At 36.4% G+C, this 26,696-nt stretch overlaps 3 protein-coding genes across 3 annotated transcripts in view; 2 read left to right on the forward strand and 1 right to left on the reverse strand.

Moving 5' to 3' along the window:
- Positions 1-26,696, forward strand: part of LOC120412525 (uncharacterized) — a 788,684-nt gene that overhangs the window by 192,560 nt on the left and 569,428 nt on the right. The window lies entirely within an intron of this gene.
- LOC120412531 (translocator protein-like) lies at positions 4,395-5,226 on the reverse strand. Its single transcript, XM_039573029.2, has 2 exons — positions 4,762-5,226; positions 4,395-4,687 (listed from the first exon to the last, which is right to left on the reverse strand). Exons 1-2 carry the CDS (start codon positions 5,080-5,082, stop codon positions 4,496-4,498), a joined length of 513 nt encoding a protein of 170 aa, XP_039428963.1. The 5' UTR covers positions 5,083-5,226; the 3' UTR covers positions 4,395-4,495.
- Positions 10,891-12,105, forward strand: LOC120412532 (uncharacterized). The gene is made up of 3 exons (XM_039573030.2): positions 10,891-11,080; positions 11,643-11,681; positions 11,757-12,105. Exons 1-3 carry the CDS (start codon positions 11,015-11,017, stop codon positions 12,075-12,077), a joined length of 426 nt encoding a protein of 141 aa, XP_039428964.1. The 5' UTR covers positions 10,891-11,014; the 3' UTR covers positions 12,078-12,105.

Consider the following 26,696-nt stretch of genomic DNA (forward strand, 5'->3'; position numbering starts at 1 on the left):
TAGCAACGAAAAGAGAGAGCTTTGCCGGGGTCCATTAACCTAATTTCTTTGCCGCGCCGATTCCAACATGTGAGGACGATATCACATGACAGGGCGCCGAGATTTGCCGGCTTATGGCAAAAAGGGTGCTGGCTGGTCCTGGTCCCCCGGACGAGAACGATACAACAGTTCACGCAATTCGTTATACACCTTTAGCCCTTAACCAGGTTGGGTGAGCGTCAGTGTTGCCAGCTCGAGCTGATTGAGTGGAAAGCAATGGACTTTTCTACCTGTTCAAGTCGGGTTGGACACGTCGGAAAAGATACACTCACACTTGTGGAGACTGTGTCCCTCTTAAAGCTGTCCGGCACTTGTTTGCGAGGGATCTTTCTTTTTATCGAATTCCATTTTCTGTTTGGAAAAGGTACGTGGGATGACGCTCCGTGGTCAAAGAAGTGGTTCTGGACTCCAGGATGATGCAAGTGGACAACATGACCAATTGTCCACTCAAAGATAGCCAGCTGAAATCGAGTGAAATAAGAACGTTAGAGAAATTGAGGAGCAGTAGCGTAGCAAAACATTATACTTAGTAGTAAGATTTCCAAGATTTCTGGATGAATAATCATGAATTTCCCACGAAAACAGCATGATTCGAAAAAAAGTTCTCCGATCGTGCTATATCTGAGGGTTCTTTGGCCAAATTAATTAGACCCATATTTTCTTATTTGGCCATTAGTGACATACGCCGTGTAAGGGTGTGTGTGTGTGTGTGTGTGTGGTCCAATCCAATACCCGCTAACCGGTAGCGAAATTATGGGAAAGTATAATTTGTATCAGACTTTGTACATGCCGAATGCTGATACAGCTTATCTCAGTCCCGGGTATTAGGTGGTGATAGCCCTAGCGCTGCTTCCAACGACCCATTTCAGAATGACAGAGCTCCTTGCGGTCCAATTCCGAGGTCGCTGGGCATTGTTCGGCCCCGCTTAAACATAGAAGCAAGCATCTGAAGGAAACTCGATCTATATTTAGACTTCCAATCCCCTCAGGCAAATCAGAGATCAGCGCGTATTTAATAATATGAGAAGAAGAGATAACATGTTTCAACACTACGGATCAATTCACTGCTAGAGTGATGGCCGACTGCTTAGCGTCCCAGACCACCATCAATCCAAAGGTGTGAGTTCGAATCCCACCTGATTCATTTTAGTTTTTATTCATATTCAAATTCCTGATTCCAAATTTCAAAGGTACCGACCGGGATTTGATCCCTGAACCTTCTGCTTGGGAGACAGAAGCCGTAACCATTAAGCCACGGAGCCGGTTAGTGACATACGCCGTGTTAGGGTGGTCCAAAAATTGCATTTTTTGTAAATTTTCGTAAAAACCACATTTTAAAAAAAATCATAACACCGCACCATTTCAACCAATTTCAGTTGTCTTGAACGTAAACGAAAGGGTATTAGATAGGCTTTTAAGGAAAAATAGTTATTAGTTTCAAATATCTAGCTTAACGTTTGAAAAGATCGAATGAAAACATAAAATACTGTTTTGAAGGTCCCGGGACCAAAGAGCCTATATCTGAAAATTGGATACGCAATTTTCCAAGAGATTTTTCAACATTGAGGTTGAGATTTTTCATGTCACAATTTTTTTCACTCAAATGTTTTTAACCTAAGAGGTTACAAAAAGACTCACGAAAAATTTAGGATGGTTTGTCTTTCCTGAAAAAATACAAAAATCATTGATAAAAAGTGGTTTAATCGTGAAATTATTTTAAAACAGAACGCGGGAATCGATTCTCCAGACAATTTTAGATAAATGTCTCTACATTGACCATTGTCCTAAATGAAGATATAGCAGTTTAGAAAATAAAATTGTTGAAAAACAGGGGTTTTGGCCATTTTGTGTGGTTTTTGGCCATTTCTATATGACAGACTAACCTTGTTTTCTCATGAAACCCCTCACATTTCTTTATGACAGACTTGATTTTTCCGAGTTTTTTTTTATTTTAAAATTTCGTTTATATTTGTGACTTTACAGGGAACCTTTGTAGTGTGCATCAATGTTCAACATGCAAAACAAAAAAAATCCATTTATAAACTTTAAAGGGTATTCATGTATTGTTTACGAATTATCTTAATTTACGAAAAAGTTGTTTGAAAAACTGATGATTTTGACCAGTTTTTCGAAGTTTTAACCCCTAAATCTCCAATTGTATTTTTTTCGGAAAGTTCGGCAAACTTAGTATAAGAATGACCCTTTGACGTTTTTGTGGTATCACCTTCTCAAAAAAACCTGTTCGTAAAATTCAGATAATTGGAGAATTATACTTATGTTTATCCATTACAGTATTAGTTTTTGTCTGTTCTACAACTTTGTAGATCATTGACACACTCTTAAAAGTAACCCTGCAAAATTACAAAAAAAAAGTTATTAGAAAACGGTGAAACTTGTTCTGAATATAAAAAAAATACCTAATTGCAGATTCAAAAAGTACATTAAATTTCCCCTCAAAAAGCCATGTTTCTCGATTTATGATAGTTGAGTAAAGGGAAATTGTAGTGATTTCAAAACTGTTTTTTAATAAAAAAAATACGTTTTTTTCGGATTTATAGAAACCATCAAATCACCCTTTGACACCAAATGTCTACCTTCACGGCTTCGAGATACAAACCACTGAAAATCCAGAAAAAACGCCCCAACGTCACGAGATATAAAAGAATAGGCCTCGGATTCGTTATCAGAGACTAAAATCAACCATAAGAGCGAGGTTTCACGGGAATCGAGGAGATGTCGGGTCAGTCTTTGTGAGTTAACGAAGAATTATCCCCATTCAAGTCTTCATACCATTTCAACAGCATACAAAATGGCCATATTGAAATATTCAAAAATCTGTGTCATGAAACATTTCTGATTAATTTGGTATATTGAAAAAAAAATGAAGATATTGCTTAAGACTTCTCAGGCCATCTTTTGAGCTTTGTCACAATTAGGTCGAAATTCATTTGGCAATGTTGTCAATCTTAAAAAAAAAAAAAAAACGTTGAAAAAAGGTATTTTTTTTTATTTTTGTTGACTTTTTTGTTGACTTGTTTTACCTGTAGAAGTCATGACTAGGGTTAGTAAATTTTCACGATTTTGCGGACAGCGTGAAATTCGTGAAATTTTAAGGTTTCCAATCATTGCTTAGAAATAACATGATATTTATTTAAGTCTGCAGGCTTGTTAAGTAAATTCAAAAGTTTTCAATTAAAAAGCCATTTGACGGATTGTTAGATTGTTAGAAAAACAAACATAAACATAAAATACTTAAATAATATCATCAAAAATCAGTCAAACTTAAAGCAAAATTTGTTTAAATCAACTAAACAAATATTTAGTGATAAGTTTATAAAAGGTTGCGCTGATTTTTATATTGTATTGATTTAAATATTTTTAGAAATTAATTAAAAGCAAACATTCATATAAAAGTAACATTAAGTAGTCAATAATTCTACTTTTTTTGCTTTCTGTTCTGATTTTGAAAAATAATTTGAAGAGTTCGTTACAGATTACATTATTTTTGGCTTTCTTAATTTTTATTTTTATTTCTGAAAAGTGAGATGAAATCCTCAACAACATTAAGAAAAGATTTTTTGTGTCACGTTCAAATTTAGTGAGGAATATTAGGATATTAGAAAATAATATATTGAATGCATAAAAAGAAGTATTTGTAATTTTAACATGAGATTTCAGGGACATTTTTTACCTTACGCGAAATTTCCGTGAAATTTGATGTTTTAAAATTAGGGTCCCCGTGAAATTTGCAATTTTTTAGCGTGAAAAATCACTAAGCCTAGTAGTCTAGATCAAGCTTTACCATCCTTGAATATTTGTTTTCGAAGAGATAAAAAAAATCATCATTATTCCTATTTGCTTTACAAACATTGGAGATTTGACCAATTGTTGCTGAGATACAGCCTTAGAAAGAAAAGCAAACAGTTTCTATACACCACCAAATTAGCGATCAATTTTTAAGAGAAAATTTGCGTCCTAAACAGGCTTAACACAGTGATTTTTGACCATATCAAATTTTGGAAAATTTTATGGAAATTCAATATTTTAAAATAGAAGTTCTACCGCATAGTTCAGTTTGCCAAAGACACCAAATCGATCAGAAAACCAGTTATTAAAAGATAAAGGTTTTTGAATATTTTAATAGCATTTTTGTATGACCAATAACATAGAACAAATACACACAAAGTTTCATCCAAATTAAAAAAAATGGGAAAAATATTCGCTTTCCGTTATCTCAGAGAAATTCTCTAAAGATCATCACAATTTTAATGAAAGTGATGTTCGGATCACCAATGAGACGCTTTTTGGGCTGAATTGATGATAGAGGTATTTAGGAAAAGAAAAATACAAACAACTCAAAAGGTAGCACCAGATGATTTATTTAGACAAATATATGTCACTCAGCTTAATGATATAAGCTGAATGCTAAACTGTCCCCAACATTATATAAACAATTTTAACCGCCTTCCTCTTCGATGGTTCTGCCTTCTCCAAGATTACGTCTGTAAACTTCAAAGTTTAGCAATGAATTAAATGAGCACCATGCAAAGTACGGTATGAATATATAGCCAGCAATCTTATTCACTTTAAAGAAGGCAATCCCAGTGGCTGCAACCGCACCGGCATGGACAAGAGATTCCACGAAAATCTATTGAAAAGCAAAATTAGTTTTTAATTAGTAAAAAAAAATAAAAAAAAACCATTAACTCAAATCACACTCACCCATTTCAGACTACGCAGCTTGACGGACATCGTTGTCCAAACCCAATTGAGTGCCAGTTTTGTTCCGTACAGGGCCATGGGTACCCGGGCGGCACCGTTGAGCCCTCCGCCATCTTTCCACACCAGATACGACGCGTAACCCATTCCGAGGTGCAGGCTGGTCCACATCGGAAGAGCTATGCTGGTTGGAGGTTTGAACGGGGGGACATTCAAGTGTTGGTACCAGTCTTCAAAGTCGGACATGGTCAGGTAGTCGTGGACTAGTCCGCCCATCTGGGGCACCACGAGGGCACCGGCGATTTTGAAGATTTCTGGGTTCATAATTTCACTGGGGTGAACAGCAGGGAAACAATCAAAATTGATTTAATTTGGCAGGTGAACAAAAAGCTACTTTTCACTAGACAATGGTTACTTAGATTGTAGTACTTTCGAGTATCCCGAGCTATATCAAGTTCAAAACAATCAGTCAGGCCTACTGCGTTGCACTAACTGCAGAGAGGATTCTGTGACCTACTGTACCAAACGCTCTGTAGCTGCTATTTTTATGTCGCTTAAATCGTTCTAATGTACTAAATAGCTGTTTTTAGTAAAGAAATTTCACAATAAAAAATACATTAATAATAACAAAACCAACCGTTATTTAAAGTTATCTCTACACCACTGCCCTCCAATTGGTCAGCTGTCATTCGTCTTTTATTCGAGTCCTTTCTTCACTTTTCCAGTTGATTTTCGAACGAGAAAGAAAATCCCAACATTGATGCACGGTAGCTCAATGGCTGATTTCTCTTTCTGTCGTCCGACACTGCAAATCCCCACGTTTTTTTCCTTCTCTCGATCCCAAAACTTGGAACATCAACTGAGGAAAAACAGGGAAAAATCCAACGCCAAACGAAAAGCTTAATCAATTTTCCTCTACCAAAGCTTCGTTCACTCACAATCAGCAGCACACGGAAAGAAAAGTGGAAAAAGAGAGATTTCCTCCACTTGCCGGTGTCGAAGAAGAAGGTTGAGGAAAAACGCACAATAAAAGAGGATTAGCTCGAGGAATTGTGGCCGATGTGGGCAGCTTCTCCAGCAGACCGGAGTCCAGCTTCGAAGAATCAACCAAGCTGAACCGAGTTTTCATTGACACGGAAGTCGGAATCGATTTTAGATGTCACGTAGAATCGAGCAAAGCTCTCTCTCTGAGGGGGATTGAATGAAAGTTCTGATTGGGTGTATTTATTGAGCGGTCCCGGGATTTGAGGAAAGTTTTTAAAGTGGCATGGTTTTAAAGGGAAACACTGTTTGAATTTATCATAAGAGGCAAACAAAATTATATCCTTCGCTCTTTTTGTATTTGCTCGAGTGAAACAAACCGGCAACATAAATATTGAATCACTTACGGAAAATGCTTCCCCCTCCCCCCACCAAAGCCAAAATCAATTCCGGAGGAAATTTCCTCCTCAGACACGATTGATTTGCATGACTGGGCCGCGCCGCAGCCCAGCAAAACTTTCTCCAGGAGAAAAACACAACAAAAATGTACAAGTTTGCACCCGACTGTAAACCACAACCCCCACCCCACCGTTTGGTCCCACTTGTAGTCTTGTGTCCAAGTAAATAATTTAGCAGTTTGACCACTTGAGCCCAGTCGACTGGCCGGGTTTTCCACTCCAAACTATGTTGCATCAAAAAGGGGGGAGAGGAGGAAAAAAGAATGGAAAATCCCAACAGAAAAGTGTATGAATTTTTCATCGATTTGCACCAAGTTCGAGTACGAGCGTGTTTCTGCGTAGTGTCGTTCCGGGAATGCCAGGGCCAGGTCCGGCCGACCGACCAACCGTTGTTGGTTCCCCGTTCCCACTCCCCCTAAGAGGAGAGGAAAGAACATGGTACTTTGGTTTTCGATTAAGTTAACCCTTGACTTGGGAGGGCATAAATTGTACCTTTTTAGTTTATCGCTTTCGTTTGCGGTGCTGTGCTGAAGCTGGTCTTAACTTGATTTAGCTTTATTTTATTTTGACATAATTGGAATGAAACTGTAGTTTGCTTTCGTAAACATTCAAAAATCGAAACAAAAACAATTCTTTGTGACTTCCTCACAAAATCAAATTAAAAAAAATTCCTTTGTGTATTTGAGTGCACCTGAATGTTTGCAATACAATCTATTCAATATATCCGTTTTAACAAGATTTCAGGTCAAAGTTATGATTTACGACATGCGATCCAAAAGTGTTCTAAACATCAGGCTTTTAAATCTTCTTAAAAAAAATATCGAACCTAATAATTTTCTATAGCGACTTATGGGACCCCAATTCGGATTGATTAGAATAAATTTGGTCAAAATTAAGTGATTTATTTCAATTTGTATTACTGGTTTAAATATATTTAACATTAGATAATTTTTTTTTAAATTCTAATGGGCAATTCTCCGCCAACTCAAACAGCAGTTGCCCCGACCCATCTTCGATTTGCGTCCCTGATCACGAATCCGAGGTCCGTTTTTATATCTCGTGACGGAGGGGCGGTACGACCCCTTCCATTTTGAACATGCGAAAAAAGAGGTGTTTTTCAATAATTTGTAGCCTGAAACGGTGATTAGATAGAAATGTTGTGCCAAAGGGACTTTTATGTAAAATTGGACGCTCAATTTGATGGCGTACTCAGAATTCCGAAAAAAACGTATTTTTCATCGAAAAAAACACTAAAAAAGTTTTAAAAACTCTGCCATTTTCCGTTACTGGACTGTACAAAATTTTGGATCATGTTATTTTATGAGAAATTTAATGTACTTTTCGAATCTACATTGACCCAGAAGGGTTATTGTTTTATTTAGCACAAATTTTTTCATTTTAAAATTTCGTGTTTTTTCTAATTTTGCAGGATTATTTTTAGAGTGTAATTATGTTCTACAAAGTTGTAGAGCAGACAATTACAAAAATTTTAATATATTAACATAAGGGGTTTGCTTATCAACATTACAAGTTATTGCGATTTTACGAAGAAAAAAATTGAAAAAGTTCCTTTTTGCGTAAAAAAAACCAACCAATCTACCAACCCAACCCTCCAATTTGTAATATCGATATCTTAGCAACTAATGGTCCTATTTTCAATGCTTAAAAAATGAAACATTCGTGAAATTTCCGATCTTTTCGAAACAATATTTCCTAAAATATGTTTTTTTAATCAAGACTTACATTTTAAATGGGCCAAACATTCAATATTACGCCCTTTTTAAATGTCACTTTAATTTTTTTTAAATATTGTTTTCGAAAAGATTGAAAAATTTCACGGATGTTTTAATAAAAATATTTTCAGGAATGGACAATCATGAACACTGTTTTAAAAAAGCAAAAATTCGGAATTTATCGTACAAAAATTTACTTTAAATGGCTATATTTTGAAAGCTTTAAATTCGATTTTACATATAAAATGAGGTAAAAAATTGTTAAGTACGAGATTTCAATTTTTACAAAAATCACTTTAAAAAAACATAACTCGTCGGCAAAATTTTGGTTCATACTTCTGAATGGCTTAAAAGATGCAGGTTTTAGTCCCCTAAAACATATAAAACAAAATAAAAAAAAACGGATTTAGGAAAATTGAGTTTTTAAAATAGACAGTTAATTAAAAAACGTTACTTAATCCACCTTTGGGTGGTTGGTGCCTTCCTCTCATTTATAGAGTGATTTCAACCCCCCTAAAGTGTCCACATGGTTTATGGATCTCCCCTAACGTGATCGCAGCACCTAAGAGGTCCTAAGTGATGAGTGAACAAACAGACTACCTACAGACTTTTTGTCAACACGGGTTTTTCATGGCGATTAGACCCGACCATTTGAGGTTATGTCAATTCAGACCATTTTTTTAAACTGCTTGTAATTTTAGATAGGTACGTCAGATCTGGAAAATTCTTAATCCTCATTTCAGAACCTTTCTGAAAATATATAACATGGAAGGTTTTCATGCAAAAACTACCCATTTTAGCAAATTGTGTAATTTATATGCAGGAGTTTTTTAAACATAACTTTTGATGTGCTTTACTTAATCTTATAAATTTCAATAGGGACTTATGGGACCCCGAGACGAATCGAATGAGGCCAATACGGTCAAAATCGGCTCAGCCATTGACGAGATATTCCAGTGAGATTGATTCGGTACACATGTCTACATACAGCCAAACAGACAGACATTTGCTCAGCTGGCGATTCTGAGTCAATATGTACAAATGAAGGTAGGTCTAGGAGGTCTAACTGAAAAGTTAATTTTTCGAGTGATTTTATAGTCTTTCCTCAGTAAGGTGAAGGAGGCAAAAAATCATAAAAAATTTCCATGTCCCTTTTTTTCTGAATAGCCCTCATCAATACCTATATCTTTTCCGAAGACCACAAACCAATCAGAAAAATTCTTGAAAATATACAGATTTTCGAATATTTACGTACCATTTTTGTATGAACAGCTTCCAAAATTGTATGGAGACTTTTATAGTTGAACCAATGCCACAACATTACTTTTTTGGTCGTAAGGAAGGCCACCACAAAGTTTGAGCCAACTCAAAAAATATAAGTAAAATCCATCTCCGGGTTTGGTGGAGAATTGCTCCGATTTTGAATAAAAACAGATCTGAATATGGATTTGGAATAATTGGAATTAAATAAAGTTTGACCGCAAATTTTGCCAACAGAAACTCGGGAAATATGTGTTTAAGTTTGAAAAAGTATCTGAATTTAGGATTTATTTTTTCTAAATTGAATCATTTCCAGCAAAAAAACAATAAAATTGCGCATTTTTCCTCCTAATTTTCACAATTTTTCGATTCTTTTACTTCCTGTGACCGAATCAACCCTTACAAAGAAAGAAAATTCCTTCCTGTTACAACAGTGTAGAAAAACAAAGTGGCGAATAAAAACTTTCCCAGAAAAGTGGTAACCAATTTGAGCTAAGTAGATCCAGATTGCCAACTTTCACAGGACAGCAAAAAAATCCTTGGCACAGAAAATGAGTGAAAAGAAATCCCAAAGAGGGGGAAGAAAAACAAAAGAATATCGTTAGGAGTTAATGCCTTCCTCTGTCGGTTTTCGCTATTCCCTCGGCATTTTTAATTTTATTCATCCACTTTTGCAAACATTTTCCAAACCAACACCACTCTGATACCCACCTTCCCAGGGAGCGAAACCAGAGCACCTGACACCCCGTCAACAACAATTAAAATCTTGCGTTTTCCACCGACTCACGCCACCTGGCCAGGTCTTTTACTTTTTTCCCTCTTTCTTTATTTTATAATGAAATGATTATCAGGAAAATGGGAAAGTTTTTCACACGGTTTGTTTTCCACGATTGCTCCGCCACTGTTTTGAGTCGTTGTCGTCGTTGTTAGTTGGAAAAAAGGGGGAAAATGTTTCGAATGCTTTTTTTCTGCTCTTGTGACATTTTATCAGAGATTGTCGGAAGTGATTTAGCACCGCGGTAGTGTGCACCTGAGCAGTGCTGAAGCAGCAGTGACAATCCTAGAGTGGGAGTTCTTGATGATGCTTTGTGAGATAAAGTTATGGTGATGGTTTTGATTTTGATAGTGTTTTATCTTTTATTAAAATTCTGGTAATTCATACTTTTTGGTGTCCTTTTGATAAGCAATATTTAAAATTCTTATGAACTGATGAACGATAATTTTATCGTTGGATTTTCTGGCAGCTGCACGCGTGTACACGTCAATGTCAAATGTCCATTATTGGGATTTGTATGTGTTTTTCAATTGAAGTTTTTTTTTTTCACAAGTCTATTATTGCAGCATTTACCTGTAAACAAGCTCGCGTGACGTTCATAACAGAAAATATTGACCCCCATAAACGAATCTTTCCCTTTACGTCAATCGCCAATCGATAGCCCGAACTTTGTCTACAAACAAATCATCGGCAAACAAGCGCACTGAAGAGATTACCTGCTCCTCCAATCTGGACTAACCTACCAATCCCTAATCAGTGCAACTTGCGCAGCTCCAAATAGCCGAGATATTTCTCGCCATCGTTATCGATATTCGGCACTCCTTTCCCCCACATAAAATCAGATAACACTAATTATCACGAAAACACCATTCGATCGATAAGCCCCACCAGAAGCTACCTCAGAGGAGCCATAAAAGCCAACCGTCTGCGTTGATTGGCACTCAGCCAGTAGTCAGCCGTCAGGTATCGTGAGAAGGTTTCGCAGAATATCCTGGAAAGTTGTTTCGGTTTTGATTTCTTCATTAAAGCCGTCGTCGTCGTCGCTCACCATGAATAAGCTGTTCGTCGTACTGTTGGCCGGCCTGGTCGGGGCGATCATGGCCGCTCCCTCGCAGGTGTGTGAATTCCCAGCCGAACCCAATCTGGGCCCAATCCGGGAGTCCCGCAGGACGCCCGGCAGGTCTGATAAGGGTGTGGAACGGACAAGTTTCCCCATGGGAGCAGTGGAATTTTCCGGGGAGACTTCGTCTCCCCAGTTGGAAATGTTAGCCGGTTTTCTGTTTTTGTGAAAATTTAATGATATTATATTGCCACCGGAGGAGAGCTGTGGCAACAGAAAAGAGTGTATCCGAATTCAAGTGTTGGATGTACGTGCCTCCTCAGGACTGAATTTGTTCTGAATGCAGAGTTTGGGGAACCAAGGATTGAAGGAACGAACTCAGCGAAGCGATAGCTGATGTTCGTTTCCCAGTTTTTCCTTTTGTTTTTCACGTAAGGTAGTGCAGAGCTTCAAAAACTTATCTTTAACTACCGTTAAACCCCCTAAAACACCCCAAATTCCCCTATTTGACGTAGTTTTCCAAAACGTCGTACATTTGCTGGGAAAGGACAAATTTTTAATGCCATCTGATTGAAAATTTATAAGTGAAAAATACAGTTTCATGTTTTGTTTTGCAGCGCAATACTGAGTCGGATATCGTCAGCCAGTGCTTGAACGTGAGTTCTCAAAAGCTTGCAGCGACCTATCCTCCCCCCAAATTAACCTAACCCTGTGTCAATCCCCAACCCCAGGAAATCCTCGACTCGCTGGAAAGTGAAAACGTCGAAGAGCTGGCCGACGTGCTGGCCGATGCCCGCCTTACGATCCAGTACCTCGCCGAACGTCACCGCCGCTGCCAGGAGCTGCCCCGCGATGACCCCCCGACCCGGCTGCAGGAGATCGCCATTTCTTCGTGTGAGAACGCGTGGCGTCTCAACGTGGCCATCGAGCTGGCTCGTCTGACGGCCGCCGTCAGCTCCCACGTGGAAAATGGGCGTGATCTGGCGGCGCAGTTCTCCGAGTGCTCGGGCATTGAGCTGCCGACGCCGCCACCACCGGCGGAGGAGGAGTAATTTTGGGAGTTTTGGAAATAAAATTAGTGAACTGTTTGAACAAAAAATATTTTTGTTGTCAATTATTTTCGCTTCGTTTCTCTTGAGACGGAGATTTTAGCAGATTGCTGGATTACTGGATTTCGTCAAGTTTATGTGATGATTATCCAAGCTCAAGTTGTCTAGGAATGGATAATTGAGAGTAGAACCAATTCCATTTGAACCAGATGCTCAACACCATGACAGCTGTCCGTCCGTTGTCATTTTTAGACCACGTATGCCACTAGATGTGAGCAAAACCACTTTTTTTTAGGAGCCGCTCATTTTCGATCACTCATTATTGTACGATCAGTACCTTGCGGCTCATCGACCGACGAAATAGGCGGCGGGCCAGATTCGGGAATAAAATGTCAAAATCTCTCCCCCCTCACTTCGTCACGCCATCCAGCTGCGCTTTGTTGACAAACAAACGGAACACGCGGTCGCATGATGGCGGCATCGAGCCGAATTAGAGGTGATAATTTGGATAAAAATACTATTTTCAATGAAAAATAATATTTTTTCGACTGAATAAAAAATTTGCAAGTGATTAAAAATAAAAATTTTAATCCATAATTTTTCTATAAATTAAACTTTTTCACTCCAATTGGGAACACCTAGGTCTATCTACGACCGTTTCCAATGACCGTGAGAAGATGCCAGAAAATCCAGCTACCAGCTAAATCCACAATATTAATTTGCGAAAATTTAACAAATATCAGATTTAATTTTAAGAATTCGACAGAGTTTACAAATGCCAAGGATTGATTGGACAACAGGATTTATTTTTTTCCAAATCCCATGTGTTACTAATTAGTATTTTGTGAAATTTTTAGGGAATTTTAAAATGCTCGAAATTGTATTCAAGTAATGCTTTCATGTTTCTTTACGATCAGTTGTGCAATGTAAAGTTAATCATTCCGCTTTCCTTTTGGAGTTATTGCAAAGAAAACTAGAAAACATAAATTATGGGTTCCGTCAGATTGGGTCATACAAAAATGTGGAAATTTGTAATACTCAATTTCACCCCTCAGTCACCCCTGATGACGGTTTTAAATGTATTTTTAGTGAAGTTTTTGGCAAATTCCTATTTAGAGTCTATCGATTTATAATGATGAGAAAGCAATAGATCCTCTAATGAAATATGTCGTTTCAGCTCTCAAAAAGTCTTCAAAAAGTAGACCTTGGGAAAATTTTGCAAATTTGCCATTGAAATCTTTAAAAATCAATCTTTAAAAATCAATCTTTAAAACCAAATTTTATACTGCAATTTATTGGCAAAAATTCGAAAAACAATATTTTAGATTAAAAAAACACACAATTTTTAAAATCTTTTCAAGGCTAAGGGATTTGAAAGACGGGAAGTGTTGATGCTCCACTTTTTAAACAGGATAAGAGAAAATCTCCACGGTATTCTCAAGTAAGTTTCAATTAGAGTTGGACGGTTTTTGGGAAGGTGAATGGTCGTAGGAGCCACCCTAAGCGAATGGTAACGACCTTTTAAATTGTTGTTAGCATTTTTCGAGCGATCTCATTGTTTTGGGAAAGTTTTTAATTTTCTCATCTCTTATTGGATGAATTCAATAAGTCGCCCAGGCTGTTTCAGAGTGGTAATATGGATTCAATTTCAAGTGCGCCTGCGAGTTATGCAAATATTGTATAATTCTGAAATTCTACTTGTATTCAAACTTGTATTCTCCTCCGATTTTTGGATTGTGGATGATGGAAGCGACTCCAACTGCTACTCTGAAAATAAAGTGTCTTCAACTCCGACTCCGGCTTTTTGAGATTTAGGGATTCCGACTCCAAATTCAGTTCGCCAAAAATTCCCGACTTCATCTACTTTGACTTCAAAGCTCTGCTTTTAGGAATTTCTTGAAAATTAGTGTCTGATTGTTTGCATATTCTTTTTGTTTTGCTTTGTATTAAAAAAAACATGTTTAGGGACCATTCACAAATAATGCGCCAAAAATCACCACAATCTGGAACAATTCCAAATAGCAAACCAAACCTCTATTGAAATGTCTTTTAAATGGTTACAACTGGCAGACATCGAAAAACCACCACCGGAAAAACGCCTCCTAGTTTTAGAGCACCATTCAACCGATTTCTCTAAAAGAGTGTGCGCGTTCCCTACCAGAGAAGGCGGGTGTAATCTTGTTCCACTCCCTGACACAGACAGATAGCGCCATAATTTGCGACCCTTTCTTGTCTACACCACTTCCAGGGGGAAGACACAAGACATCCCGTGCCTCTCTTTTTGGGAAGGGGGGACAGACATGGTCCCTCATTTTGCTGTCTCGGCGGCGGGTGTGAATTTCATTTCGTCCCGCCGCCACCATTTGAGAAGGAGGCTCACATTATTTTCCCCGGCTTCAAATCAGTCTCCAAGGTTGAGGCCTGACGGTTACAGCTGGAATGAATGCTTTAAAGATGCCACTTGGAGGTTTGTTGACAGTGGGATTAGGATGTTGAATTTGAGGTAAAAACATTCACTGCAAACTTAAACATATTTGATTTTCTTTAAAAGCAACTCCGACTTTGAATTCGAGTCCAGAAAATTCAGTAGTCGTGACTCCGACTTAAACTTTCCACCGACTTCAACTCCAATAACAGCTCCCATTCAAACTTGATTAAAATTCGCCTACTCCGTCTCAACTCCCTGGCTTCTGAAGATTTGGCAATCCCGACTCCAAAGGTTCTCAGAATTTGCTGACTACAACTCCGACTCCAATTCTTCAGCCCTGAAATGTAAAAATAGCAAATATAAAAAGAAAACTTTGAAAATATCGTTTAAAATGAAGAAATTTTTAATATTTTGGAATCCTCAATGTTGTCTAACAGTGCGACACAGTATCCATTCGCAGGCAAGGAACTAGGACTAACTCTCCACGTGGCTGAAAAGGGCAGATTAGTGAGTGAGGTCCCGGAACTGCTCCTTGTACTCCAACAACAGACACCGCTGGTCGGGGACAAAATTTATGATCTCGACAAAAAGGATGGCAGCAAGAGAGTGGTAATATATTGGGTGACAGAACACGCCGAATAGCAAATTACATTATTTATAAAAACTGGAGCCCTCCCTGGATTGAGTGAGAAAAGATGAAATATCTTCCCACTCTCCAGCGTTGACTTGGCTTGGAGCTGCCGAGGGAATTGAATTTTGGGACCGTCCTGCGTGGAAATCTGGGAGGGAAAGTGCGCCGTGACACGAGGGAAGAAAGAGGGTTGTAAAGCGTTTGACAAGTGTAACATTAATCCAATTTGTATTAAAAAACCGCAAATTTGGTGCTCGTATTATTAAAGCGCCCGGGATAATAAGCGGTTTTTTATGGGACACAAATTTGGGGGATGTCATTTCACGTCATTTTACGACAGTGCGTGGAGAAAAATATTCACTGTCTTGCGGTTTGCGCTGAATTCATTCGGTTGGCTTGTCATGTCTCGCGCTGACATTAATGAGATTCAAATCCCAAATTAATATTATGACGGTGGTAAAAATAAATTCTGCAATCGCTCACATCAAGTGGGAGGAACTTTTGATCCAGCGCAAGATTTTGGCATAAAATTAACATCAATTATTTTTGGATTTGATTGCAAAAAATTGCAAAATGAAAAAAAATACAGAAAAGAGTCCACCACCTGCCAAACTGCCCCAAAGCACCACATCACAGAAGAAGCCTTCCACTAACATGCCGGTAATTAATAATAATAATGATTTTCACCGTCATTATCATCAGTCATTAAACGGGATGATGGCCAGCTGTGCTTCGCACATTCTGCGACAAAACCGCCGAAATTCTGCTGACAGAGCTGGATTCCGTAGCTGGCAGCAAGAATTCGTCATTATGTGGTGCGTACAAAATTCACACACACACACACATACATCATTGTTGTCATTTTCAACATTGTTGTCATCGATCTTGTTTGAGAATTTTCCTTTGGCAAGGAGGAGCAAGCATGGGTCTGGTTAATCGATGTATGCTGGCCACGGTATAATATAGAATGCTTGTATTCGCGATGTTAAAGGGTACCATCAACTGGGGCGAATCGGAACTGCAGCCTGAACAGGGACAGCAGCTCTAAGCATTTAAAGCTTAAAATTAGGAAATCGATGTACTAAGTTAGTTGATCTGTATTAAAATGATAAAAATATCAAAATATAGTGCAAGAACCTGGCTGTCCCAATTCGCCCCATTGTCTCGATGACCCCCCTCGCTCCAGATTACGGTAACTGGTACCTGCTTGTTCTTGTTGTTAATCGTTGACCAGACCACAGCTGTTGTGGCTTGTTAGCTGTGGTGAGCTCAAATTTAACTTGTTTTAAAAATCTCTCGTATTCTTTGGGCTGCTTAATTTGAACGAGAAGCTCAGATCTTATTGTTAACCTTTTTTATCAATATTATTTTTGCCATTGCCTTGTTTTGATAATTTTATAGTTTTTTTGTTTTATAGAAATAAATGTTTGAACCATCTCTGTAAACTTAAATGGCATAAAAATTGAAGCCATAAATTTGAGAATTTATAATTTTTTAAAGGTTTTTTGTTTGGTTTATTAGCTTCGAAAAGATTCTTGAAATTATAATTTCGGGATGGATACATTTGTCATCTAAAAATATGTAAGAATTCTATAAATTTGACTCACTGATTTAAGTATTATTTTTAAAGTATTTTTATCAAATACTCTCAATTCCACCAAGCACTGAAAGTAGGGAAATGGATTTGGAAGATGAGAAATGTTGATACTTTTCTTTTTAGGGATACAAGGGCAATTCTCCGTAGTGCCTTTAAATCAGTTTTGCTTGAAGTTGGATAGGTTGGATAGGAAGCTGAAAGGTCTAGGATACTAAGCTTTCTCAGGCTTAGGAGTTTACACATGCATTCTGATGTTGAAAATTTCCGTTTTAAGATTTACATTTATAGAGTTTTTTTTAAAGGTCCTATATTGCCCCTGATCGCATAAATGTCCCATATGCATTTTCATCGATTTCGAGTTATTGATGCAGTTTGGTTCAAAATAGTGTGCTCTTTCAAAAGAGCCTATAACATCTAGTACTTTGTTCTAGAAATCTGGAGAAAATCCAGTTTTTTCGCCAAAACTTGAAACGTAGCCTTATGTATGGGACAAACTTCAAATGCGTTATTCTTAGCTTGCTGTTTTTGCATATGGGACATTCATGCGAACATGGGCAGTATAGACATATGAAACACAATAGCTTATAGGACCTTTAAAATAAACTGTAGATTTTCTTTTCTATTAGGGAGAGATACTTTATTCTCAAGGCAACAGTTGTATGTTTCAGTTTAAATAAATTTCATTTTGTTAGTTTTGGATTTTGAAAAAAAAAACTGTTAAATCTTAGACAGCCAGCTGTGAGAAATTGAACAAATGGATTCAATTTGTTTCGACAACCTATCCAACAACCTATCCCAATTGCTGCTAACCGTTTGAATTTTAAACATTATCAGAAATGCTATTAATCATATTTAATTGGTCAGTGTTACACTTTAGGTACCGACTACTAAATGAAAAATAATACCTGCTCAGAAAATTTAACGTCAAAAATAAAATCTTTTAAAATGAGCAGCTATTTAGAATTTAAAAAAAACCTGATTTTAATCGTTGTATTTTTTGCGTTGTCTGATATTTTGTCCATCGATTCCTTGTGTCCGAATAATCATTTTTGCATCATGAGTTCCTTAACACAAGTCTCCATAAAAATTTGGGGGCTGTCCATAGAAAAGTACTTTGAAAATATTTGAAAATCTGTACCTCGAGTTGGAATTTTCCAATCGATTTTGTGTCTTTGCAAAAGTTGTTTTTTTATGATAAGGACTTTTCAGAAAAAATACATATTTTTGATTACTTTCTATCACAAAAACTCAATTTTGGCAAGCTTTACTCCTGTCGATCATTTTTTGGTACGTTTTAGTACACAAAAAGTGTTAACTTTTGATTTTGAGCTATTATAGGGTATGAAGGACTTTTTTTGGTTAAGGTATGATCTTTCTATGACATAGATTATATTATTTGGCCACATTGAAATGTAAGTCGTGATTTCAAAAAAGTGTCAAAAAAATTCCATAAAGTTGAGAAAATTTGACGCTAGTTGAAAATGCAAGGTCAATTGCGTAGAACTTGGAAAACTTATTTTTAGTAATTTTCATTCTTTTCCAGGCCATATCACAGCAAACAAAGCAAAAATGGGATCAACAATGTCGAAAAAATAAATTACAAATAATTTTCTAAGCTTTAAGAATAATGTTTTTTCAAAGATAGACAAGGATGAGCCTTATTTCAAATAATTGAAAAAAGGCAACATTGTTGAATGATTTAGCCAAAAAATGACTATACTAAAATATCGAAATTTTTTAAAAATGATTTTCGATTTTAAATTCTATTGCACATCAAAAAACGATTTTTCTTTTCATTTAAGAAAAAGTCAAAACTTGTCAAAAAAAAAAAACAAAAAATCATACCCTACACTGTCCCTGATCGCATAAATGTCCCATATGCATTTTCATCGATTTCGAGTTATTGATGCAGTTTGGTTCAATATCGTATGCTCTTTCAAAAGAGTTTACAACATCCAGTACTTTGTTCTAGAAATCAAGAGATAACCCAGTTTTTCGCGAAAACTTAACACGTAGCCTTATGTATGGGACAAACTTCAAATGCGTTTTTCTCAGCTTGCTGTTTTTGCATATGGGACATTCATGCGAACATGGGCAGTACAGCTCTAAAGTTGTCACTTTTGCTATGGACAGCTCCTAATTTTTGCAAAATCTGAAAAATTAAATGAAATATTATGGTATGTTTTTAAAGCAAAATATATTTAACCTTTTTGAGGTAAAAATATTACTATGGTTTCATTTAAGCAAGGCCAAAAAATGTATAGAAAATGGAGACTCTTTGGAATTTTTTTCTGATGCATCAAACTTACTTTTGCCTTCCTCACTGAGGTAAGGCTATAATCCTGCTCTAAAAATGAACTTTTTATTAAAAGCTCAAAGGTTCACCTTCATGTATACATATCGACTCAGAATCAAAAAGTGAACTAATGTCTGTGTGTGTGTATGTGTGTATGTGTGTGTGTTTTTTTTTTTTTTACAAGATTGGAATTTGCTATCAGACACCTGAGAATTCATTTCTCAGGTATTGTGGGGTTGGGAAAACAAAAAGAGTTTTCCCGACCCACTAAACCAGTCCTTGAACGCCGTGCCCTTTTCCCCCCGGGACCACCTTTCGGTATAACTTCGGGGAGAGGCGTTGCATTTTCTGCACTAGTCTACTTACAGGATCCATGCCGGGTGCTAGAACCATTTCCTGTTCTACATACATATGAGTCCATGCGAGGGTTTAACCGCGCCCAAGAATCGCGTTGCTTTTGATCGGTTAGTCATATGCAGCCCTCTCCTTGGACCATCGAGACGTGTACCGATTTGGTAGAGCCAACCGTCATAACGTGCTCTCCTTCACAGCCAGGGATGCCACATGGTTTTTTAAAATGTCTGTGAAAAAGTCTGTGTATGTCTGTGTCTTTGTCTAAAATTTAAATAAATCAATTTACAGTCATAGAAATCTATCAAAGATTGTGTTTTTAAGCATTCAAAGACTAACGAAATAAGTTTCGATTGATATTTTAACAAAATAACAATTTAATGAAGTTTTTAAAAAGTCTGTGTACCTCAAAAATTGTCTGACACGAGCTCAAATGTCTGTGAAACACAGACAAATCTGTGTATCTGGCATCCCTGTTCACAGCCACACTCGTGGGTTTTCGACTAGGCTTCTAGTCGTTCCTCCTCTGGTCGTCTCTCCATTTCCGCTGGAGAGCCGAAGTGATCTGCGTCACCGCTCCGACGACCGCATTCCACTTGGCGATGTCGCTGCACATTCTTCGCACCACATTATCCGGGCTGGTGTCTGCTCCGATAATGGCCAGCATTTCGCTTCGCGCTGCCTCGAAGCGAGGGCAGCTGAACACCACGTGCTCCGGTGTTTCCTCGCAATCGACGCAGTCCGGACAGAGAGGAGACTCTGCATGTCCGAACCTGTGCAGGTACTTCCTGAAGCAGCCATGGCCCGACAGGAACTGTGTGAGGTGGAAGGTGACCTCTCCATGCCTTCTGCTCACCCACGTGGATACGGACGGGATAAGCCGATGCGTCCATCTGCCTTTCTCCGTGGTGTCCCACTCACGTTGCCACCTTGCCAGCGATTCGGCTTTCGCAGCTTCCCGGATACCTCTCGTGCCTCTCCGGGTGTAGCGCACGGTGTCCTCCTCCAGTGTGATGCCGATGGGGATCATTCCGGCTATGACGCCAACTGCTTGCGACGAAATGGTCCTGTACGCGCTTGCAACCCGCATGGCCATCAGTCTCTGCGTTCTGTCGAGCAGCGCTCGATTTCGCTTCGTCCCCAGCGCCGTCCACCATACCGGTCCGCCGTACCTAAGTATGGACGTCGCGACACTTGCCAAGAGGCGGCGCCTACTGCTCCTGGGTCCAGCGTTGTTCGGCATAATCCTCGACAGTGCCATGATCGCCTTAGTCGCCTTCTCGCAGGCGTAATCGATTTGCGTGTGTATGTGTGTGTGTATGTGTGTATGTATGTATGTATGTGACCAAAATTCTCACTGAGTTTTCTCAGCACTGGCTGAACCGATTTTGATCAAACCAGTTGCAATCGACTTGGTATAGGGTCCCATACATCGCTATTGAATTGTTTGAAGTTTCGATAACTAGTTCAAAAGTTATGTATAAAAATGTGTTTTCATATATATCCGGATCTGATTTATATGCATGTAAACGATATCCGGATCCATCATCCGACCCATCGTTGATTAGGTAATCGAAAGACCTTTCCAACGAATCCACAACGTTGCAGATCTGGCAACCCTGTCTCGAGTTATGACCACTTAAGTGTTATTTATGTACTTTTTTGAAGCCGGATCTTACTTAAATGTATGTAAACGATGTCCGGATCCATCATCCGACCCATCGTTGGTTAGGTAATCGAGAGACCTTTCCAACGAGTCCACAACATTGAAGATTTGGCAACCCTGTCTCAAGTTATGACCACTTAAATTATATCTGTGTATTTATTTTTCTAGATCTAAAAAAATAGCTGAAATATGTGTCCAAACCACTCATATTACTTATTGTTGGTAAAAAGTGAGAAAGGCATCTACCACATAGGTGGATTAAGTTAGTTTTTTGTCAATATACTACACATTTATTTGAATTAGAAGTTTGCAAAATTAAGTTTAGATAAGTTTTATATAAAATATCGAGAGTTATATAAACTTTTCTACTAAGAAGTAAGTAAACTTGATATTCAATACAAATTATTTTTTAATCAGTCAAGGATGCCTATTTGAAGTTAGAACACTGGATTTATGGTCAACAAATAATTGTATTTATGTTAATTTTTCGAAAGGTGTACAAACTTTTTTTGCACCTTTGTTTGATTTTTGTAATAGTTTTTGTTATATAACTATTAATACAAATAATCTTTTCATGAGCATTTTGTAGCAAAATGTTCGACATGAGTTTCTGAACAAAACGTAGTACTTGGTTTCTTTTAAGCTTTAAATTGTTTGCATGTTTCATTACAAAATCTGCATAGTGCCCATGGAGTGTAAATACTTTTTTTTAACATACTGTAGATAGAAGTTAGTCTTTAAAATGTCCTCCGTTTTGGTCAATACAGCGATTAGTTACAAGGAAAATCGAAAGAAAACTTGATATTGTTCTGCCCCCCCCCCAGGGGGGGGGGAAGTAGTTAAAATCACAACTTTATTTTTGGTGAATCGATTTACTTTGCTTTGCTATACCGAGATATCAACACACAGTATTGTGTTTTTTTATCTCTCCAAAGAATGCTCCATATGATTAAAATTAATTGGCATTTTAAAGCACAAACAACTCATTCTCCTCACCGCAAGCAAATTAAAACAACTACACCAGTTTGACTCAATCGATCGGGGTACTGACATGAGAGAGGGAGGTCCGTTGCACAAACAATACCCCGCCCAGCAGTTAATTTATCATGAATGAGCCGATTCATAACGGGCATACTGCAGCAGCCATAATGAGCTCTTCACTTGTGCTTCCACCCACCGGCTTGACGCTCCTGACTGGAAATGCAAACACTGCCATCGATGCAGACAAACAATTGAATTATTATCATCATTACTGTCAATATTATAGCATGTAACGATATGTAATCGGTGGCATTCCAACGGGTAGTGAGAAGGGGGGTTGGGCATAAATCCGATTTCTCGCCAATCATTCAATTTTGCAACGGTGAATTAAATTTTAACTGATTGATAAAAAGATAATTTACATTGGCCCTTCCTTTCGCCCCATCCCCGTTTAAATCTGGATGATGTTGCACTTTTTACCGTAATTGTTTCAACCCTCGCAACTCTGCCCTTCTGGTTGATCCGGAATTCGCTAGCCCGGAAGGCATTGATCATAATCGGTTTTTGGCTTCGAACCCAGTTCAGTTCTGGCAAAATTGTTATTTAATGAATGGAATGTGGCTGTGTGTGGCACTGGGGCTGCTGTCATTTGGGCCAAAAACTCTGTTTGTACGAATGTATGCATCGAATCAATTAGCTCAAGCTGACCGCAAATTCAGTGGCATCCAAGCCGGATTATGGCCGGATGACCTCAAAAGAACAGTGTGTTCGAGGGAGACTAGGGTTGGGAGGTTGAAGTCTGTGGTTGAAATTTGTTGATATTTTTTTGTGGTTTCCAAAATTGATAATATGAACTCTAAATCCACATGACCCGCATTCTGAAGTTTGTTTGCAAATTCTTAAAAACATGCTATCATTTTTAAATCAAGCTTTTCAGAATATATTTTAAATAAACTTTAATGTGACATAAAAAGATGAGCTGAACCCTAACACCTTTCAACATATCCCAGGTCATGACTCTCTACCCCCACAATCGAACGCCGATCAATCAAATCAACTCGGTCGCGAGTGTCGAGTCTGATCGGTGCGCGATTGAGTTTATTATTTCAACCGGTTTTTAATTACCTTTGTTTGTCGGGATTCGTGATTTGCGTTATCAATCAGGCCACACCAGCCTCCACTCCGCACAACATTAATGATGAACGATTGATCGAATCTGGTTTCAAATTCATCTCCATCGTCGCTGCAGCGGAACTTATGCCGCCGCTCGATGACATCGAACAGGTCGTTTGAAGTAGACGCCTTGATTGCTTTCCCTTTTTGTTAAGGCCTAAGGGTTGACGTCGAAGGGGGTGCGTGAGGACTTGCGGCAAAAAATTATGCCGGCTCTCTTGTACGTCACACTTTGCCATTCTTGTGGAGATTTTTTTTTATCCTGGCACGAGTTGGCAACACAATGGCAAGAACGAGCCTCCCCTTAACCGTGAAGAAGAAAACCGTAAGGAAGCAATGTGCACCGGAAGGACGTCATCAATATTTCAGAGCGACTTGAAGAGTCTTTTTTTCGTTTCTTTTTGTACGCAAAAGGATGAGTTCGAGAATGGCGTATAAACGACGCGTACTTGAAGGCAAATTTGTGAAGTTTAAGTTGGTTCTTGTTGGGAGGGACGAGGACCGTGTTCGCACGTGGTATTTTAAAGACGGAAGTTTTAGTTCAAAAGAACAATTTTAAAAATTTTAAATAGAAAATAAATTTAATTAAATAAATTTTAAAAACTTACGGCCAAAATTTCTAAAACTCATAAGCCCAAAATATAAAAGTCCAAAATACACAAAAAAAAAACAAAAAAATGACCAAAGTACCAAAGAATTCCTAAAACCAACAAAAAAAAACAAATCAAAAGGAAAAAAGACCAAACGACCTGAACTACTAAAGGCTAAAAGAGCAATAGAGCAAAACAACAAATGTACAAAATTACATGGATAAACAATAGAACGATATTTTTCAAACAGAATGACAGGGTGAGAACGCCAAAGAAAAAACAAAGCTATACAAAAAGGAACAAAGGTATTGAAAAGACAATATAAGTGAAACAAAAAAGAAAAATACAAGAAAAAACTAATCAGATAATTGAAAGAGAAAAACAATGATAAAAAAACGTCATTTGAAAATGAAAAACTTATTTCAATTATATAAACTTAAAAAAAACATAATTCCTACAAAAAAAAAATATTTTTTTTTTGTTTTAACCAAATTAAGTGTTTTTTTTTTATTTTTGGAAATTGTAATTGTAATTTTTTTAAATGAAAAAAAATGATAAAATTGTAAAAGCTTATATTTTTTGAAATTGTAATTTAAAAAAAACTGTAAAAAATCTAAAAATTGTTAAAAATTGTAAAAATTGTAAAAAAATGTAAAAAATTGTAAAATACTGTTAAAAAATTGTAAAAAAATGGAAAAAATCTAAAAAATGCTAAATTATTTTAAAATTTGTTGAAATTTGTTAAAATTTGTTAAAAATTTGAAAATAATAGTTAGAATTTGAAAAAAAAATTAAAATTTGTAAAAATTTGTTGAAATTTGTTGAAATTTATAAAAATTTGTCAAAATTGGTTTAAATTTCATAAGGCTGGTACAAATATTTTTAAAAGTTTTTGTCATCCCCCCCCCCTTCAAATTGGCCCGAAAAATCAGGGGGCAAAAAAAATATTTTTACAATAAACTTCAAAATTTCATTGAAAATTCAAGGGCAACCAGCTGAAATCAAATTAAAATACATTCTCCTGCGTTTAAAATCATTTTTAGCATGTTTGGGTTTATTAAAAAATCTTAAGATTTTTTGAAAATTTTCGATGCAAAATCTTTTTTTTTCGATACAATTTTTGTTTTTGTCAGATCTTAGATTTTTTGAAAACTAATGATTGCAAAACAACTGAACTAGTGTAAAATGCATTTTAAAACACACACAAGATTATGGCTTGTTATTTAAATTTTTATATTTTTTTATTTTTTTTTTAAAATAAGTTTAAATTTGTTAAAATTTGTTAAAATTTGTTTGAATTTGTAAAAATTAGTTAAAATTAGTTGAAAATAGTTAAAGTTAGTTAAAATTAGTTAAAATTAGTTACAATTAGATAAAATTAGTAAAAATTAGTTAAAATTAGTTTAAATAAGTTAAAATTAGTTTAAAATTAGTTGAAATTAGTAAAAATTAGTTAAAATTAGTTAAAATTAGTAAAATTAGATAAAATTAGTTAAAATTTAATAAAATTAGTTAAAATAATTTTAAATTTGTTAAAATTTGTTAAAATTTGTCAAAATTTGTTAAAATTTGTTAAAATTTGTTAAAATTTGTTAAAATTTGTAAAAATTTGTAATTTTTTTTTAAAAATTGTAAAAATTAGTTAAAATTAGTTGAAATTAGTTAAAGTTAGTTAAAATTAGTTAAAATTAGTTAAAATTAGATAAAATTAGTAAAAATTAGTTAAAATTAGTTAAAATTAGTTAAAATTAGTTAAAATTAGTAAAATTAATTAAAATTAGTTAAAAATTAAATAAAATTAGTTAAAATTAAATAAAATTAGTTAAAATAATTTTATATTTGTTAAAATTTGTTAAAATTTGTTAAAATTTGTTAAATTTTGTTAAAATTTGTTAAAATTTGTCAAAATTTGTTTAATTTTTAAAAAAAAATTAAGTTTGTAATTTTTTTTTAAACTTGTTAACACTTGTTAAAAGTTGTTAAAATTTGTTGAAATTTGTTAAAATTTGTCAAAATTTGTTAAAAATTTGTAAAAATTTGTAAAAAATTGTTAAAATTTGTTAAAATTCGTTAAAATTTGTAAAAATTGTTAAAATTTGTTTAAATTTGTTTAAATTTGCAAAAAAAATTTAAAATTTGTTAAATTTGCTTAAATTAAAAAAAAACATTTATTCAAGATTCCTTTTCCAAAAAAAAATCATAAAAGCAAAAAAAAAACATTTATTCAAGATTCCTTTTCCAAAAAAAAAATCATAAAAGCAAAAAAAAAAAACAAATGCATGAAATCGATTTTACGACCGACTAGCAACTTCGTCGCAAAACACCACCCTTTCCAATGGCACGTGGCTCCCCATAACCAACTCTCCTGCCCCATATTTCTCCCGTCCATCGGGGAATTTTTTGATTTATGTCAGTCGATTTTGATCATTTCACCGAGGCAAGCAGCCAGCCCTTGATAACAGGAAAAATGAAGAAGAAAAAACCCGAAAATGAAATATTACTTCGCGGGAAAAACTTCCGAGAGGCTTTTTTCCTCTCTCCAGTTTGGTTGGATTTTTCTTTTTATGGGTGGCAACATGATTGAAGGCATCGTTGAGCGAAGGCACACGCGCTTTCGTCGATGGTTTTGAGCTTTCTTTTCCGGCTCGATTTATTTGGGGGGTGGGCTTGAGCTGAACCTTGGCGGATATTGTCATGATCCATTTCACCTCTGGAATAACAGATGATGTGCTTATTGAATATGTTAAACCTGCCTGCCAGCTGTGGAAGTTGAATGGAGCAGAAATAACTCAATTAATATTGCTTCCTCCAGGATGTGTTACTTTTGGCTCGGTGCGTGACAATAATAGATTTTTTTTTGTTTTTCAAATATTATTGTTTAGTAAGCAAAACAATTTCATTTTGATCAT

The sequence above is a fragment of the Culex pipiens genome, chromosome 2 (genome assembly GCF_016801865.2).
Source record: "Culex pipiens pallens isolate TS chromosome 2, TS_CPP_V2, whole genome shotgun sequence".
Classification (NCBI taxonomy): domain Eukaryota; kingdom Metazoa; phylum Arthropoda; class Insecta; order Diptera; family Culicidae; genus Culex; species Culex pipiens.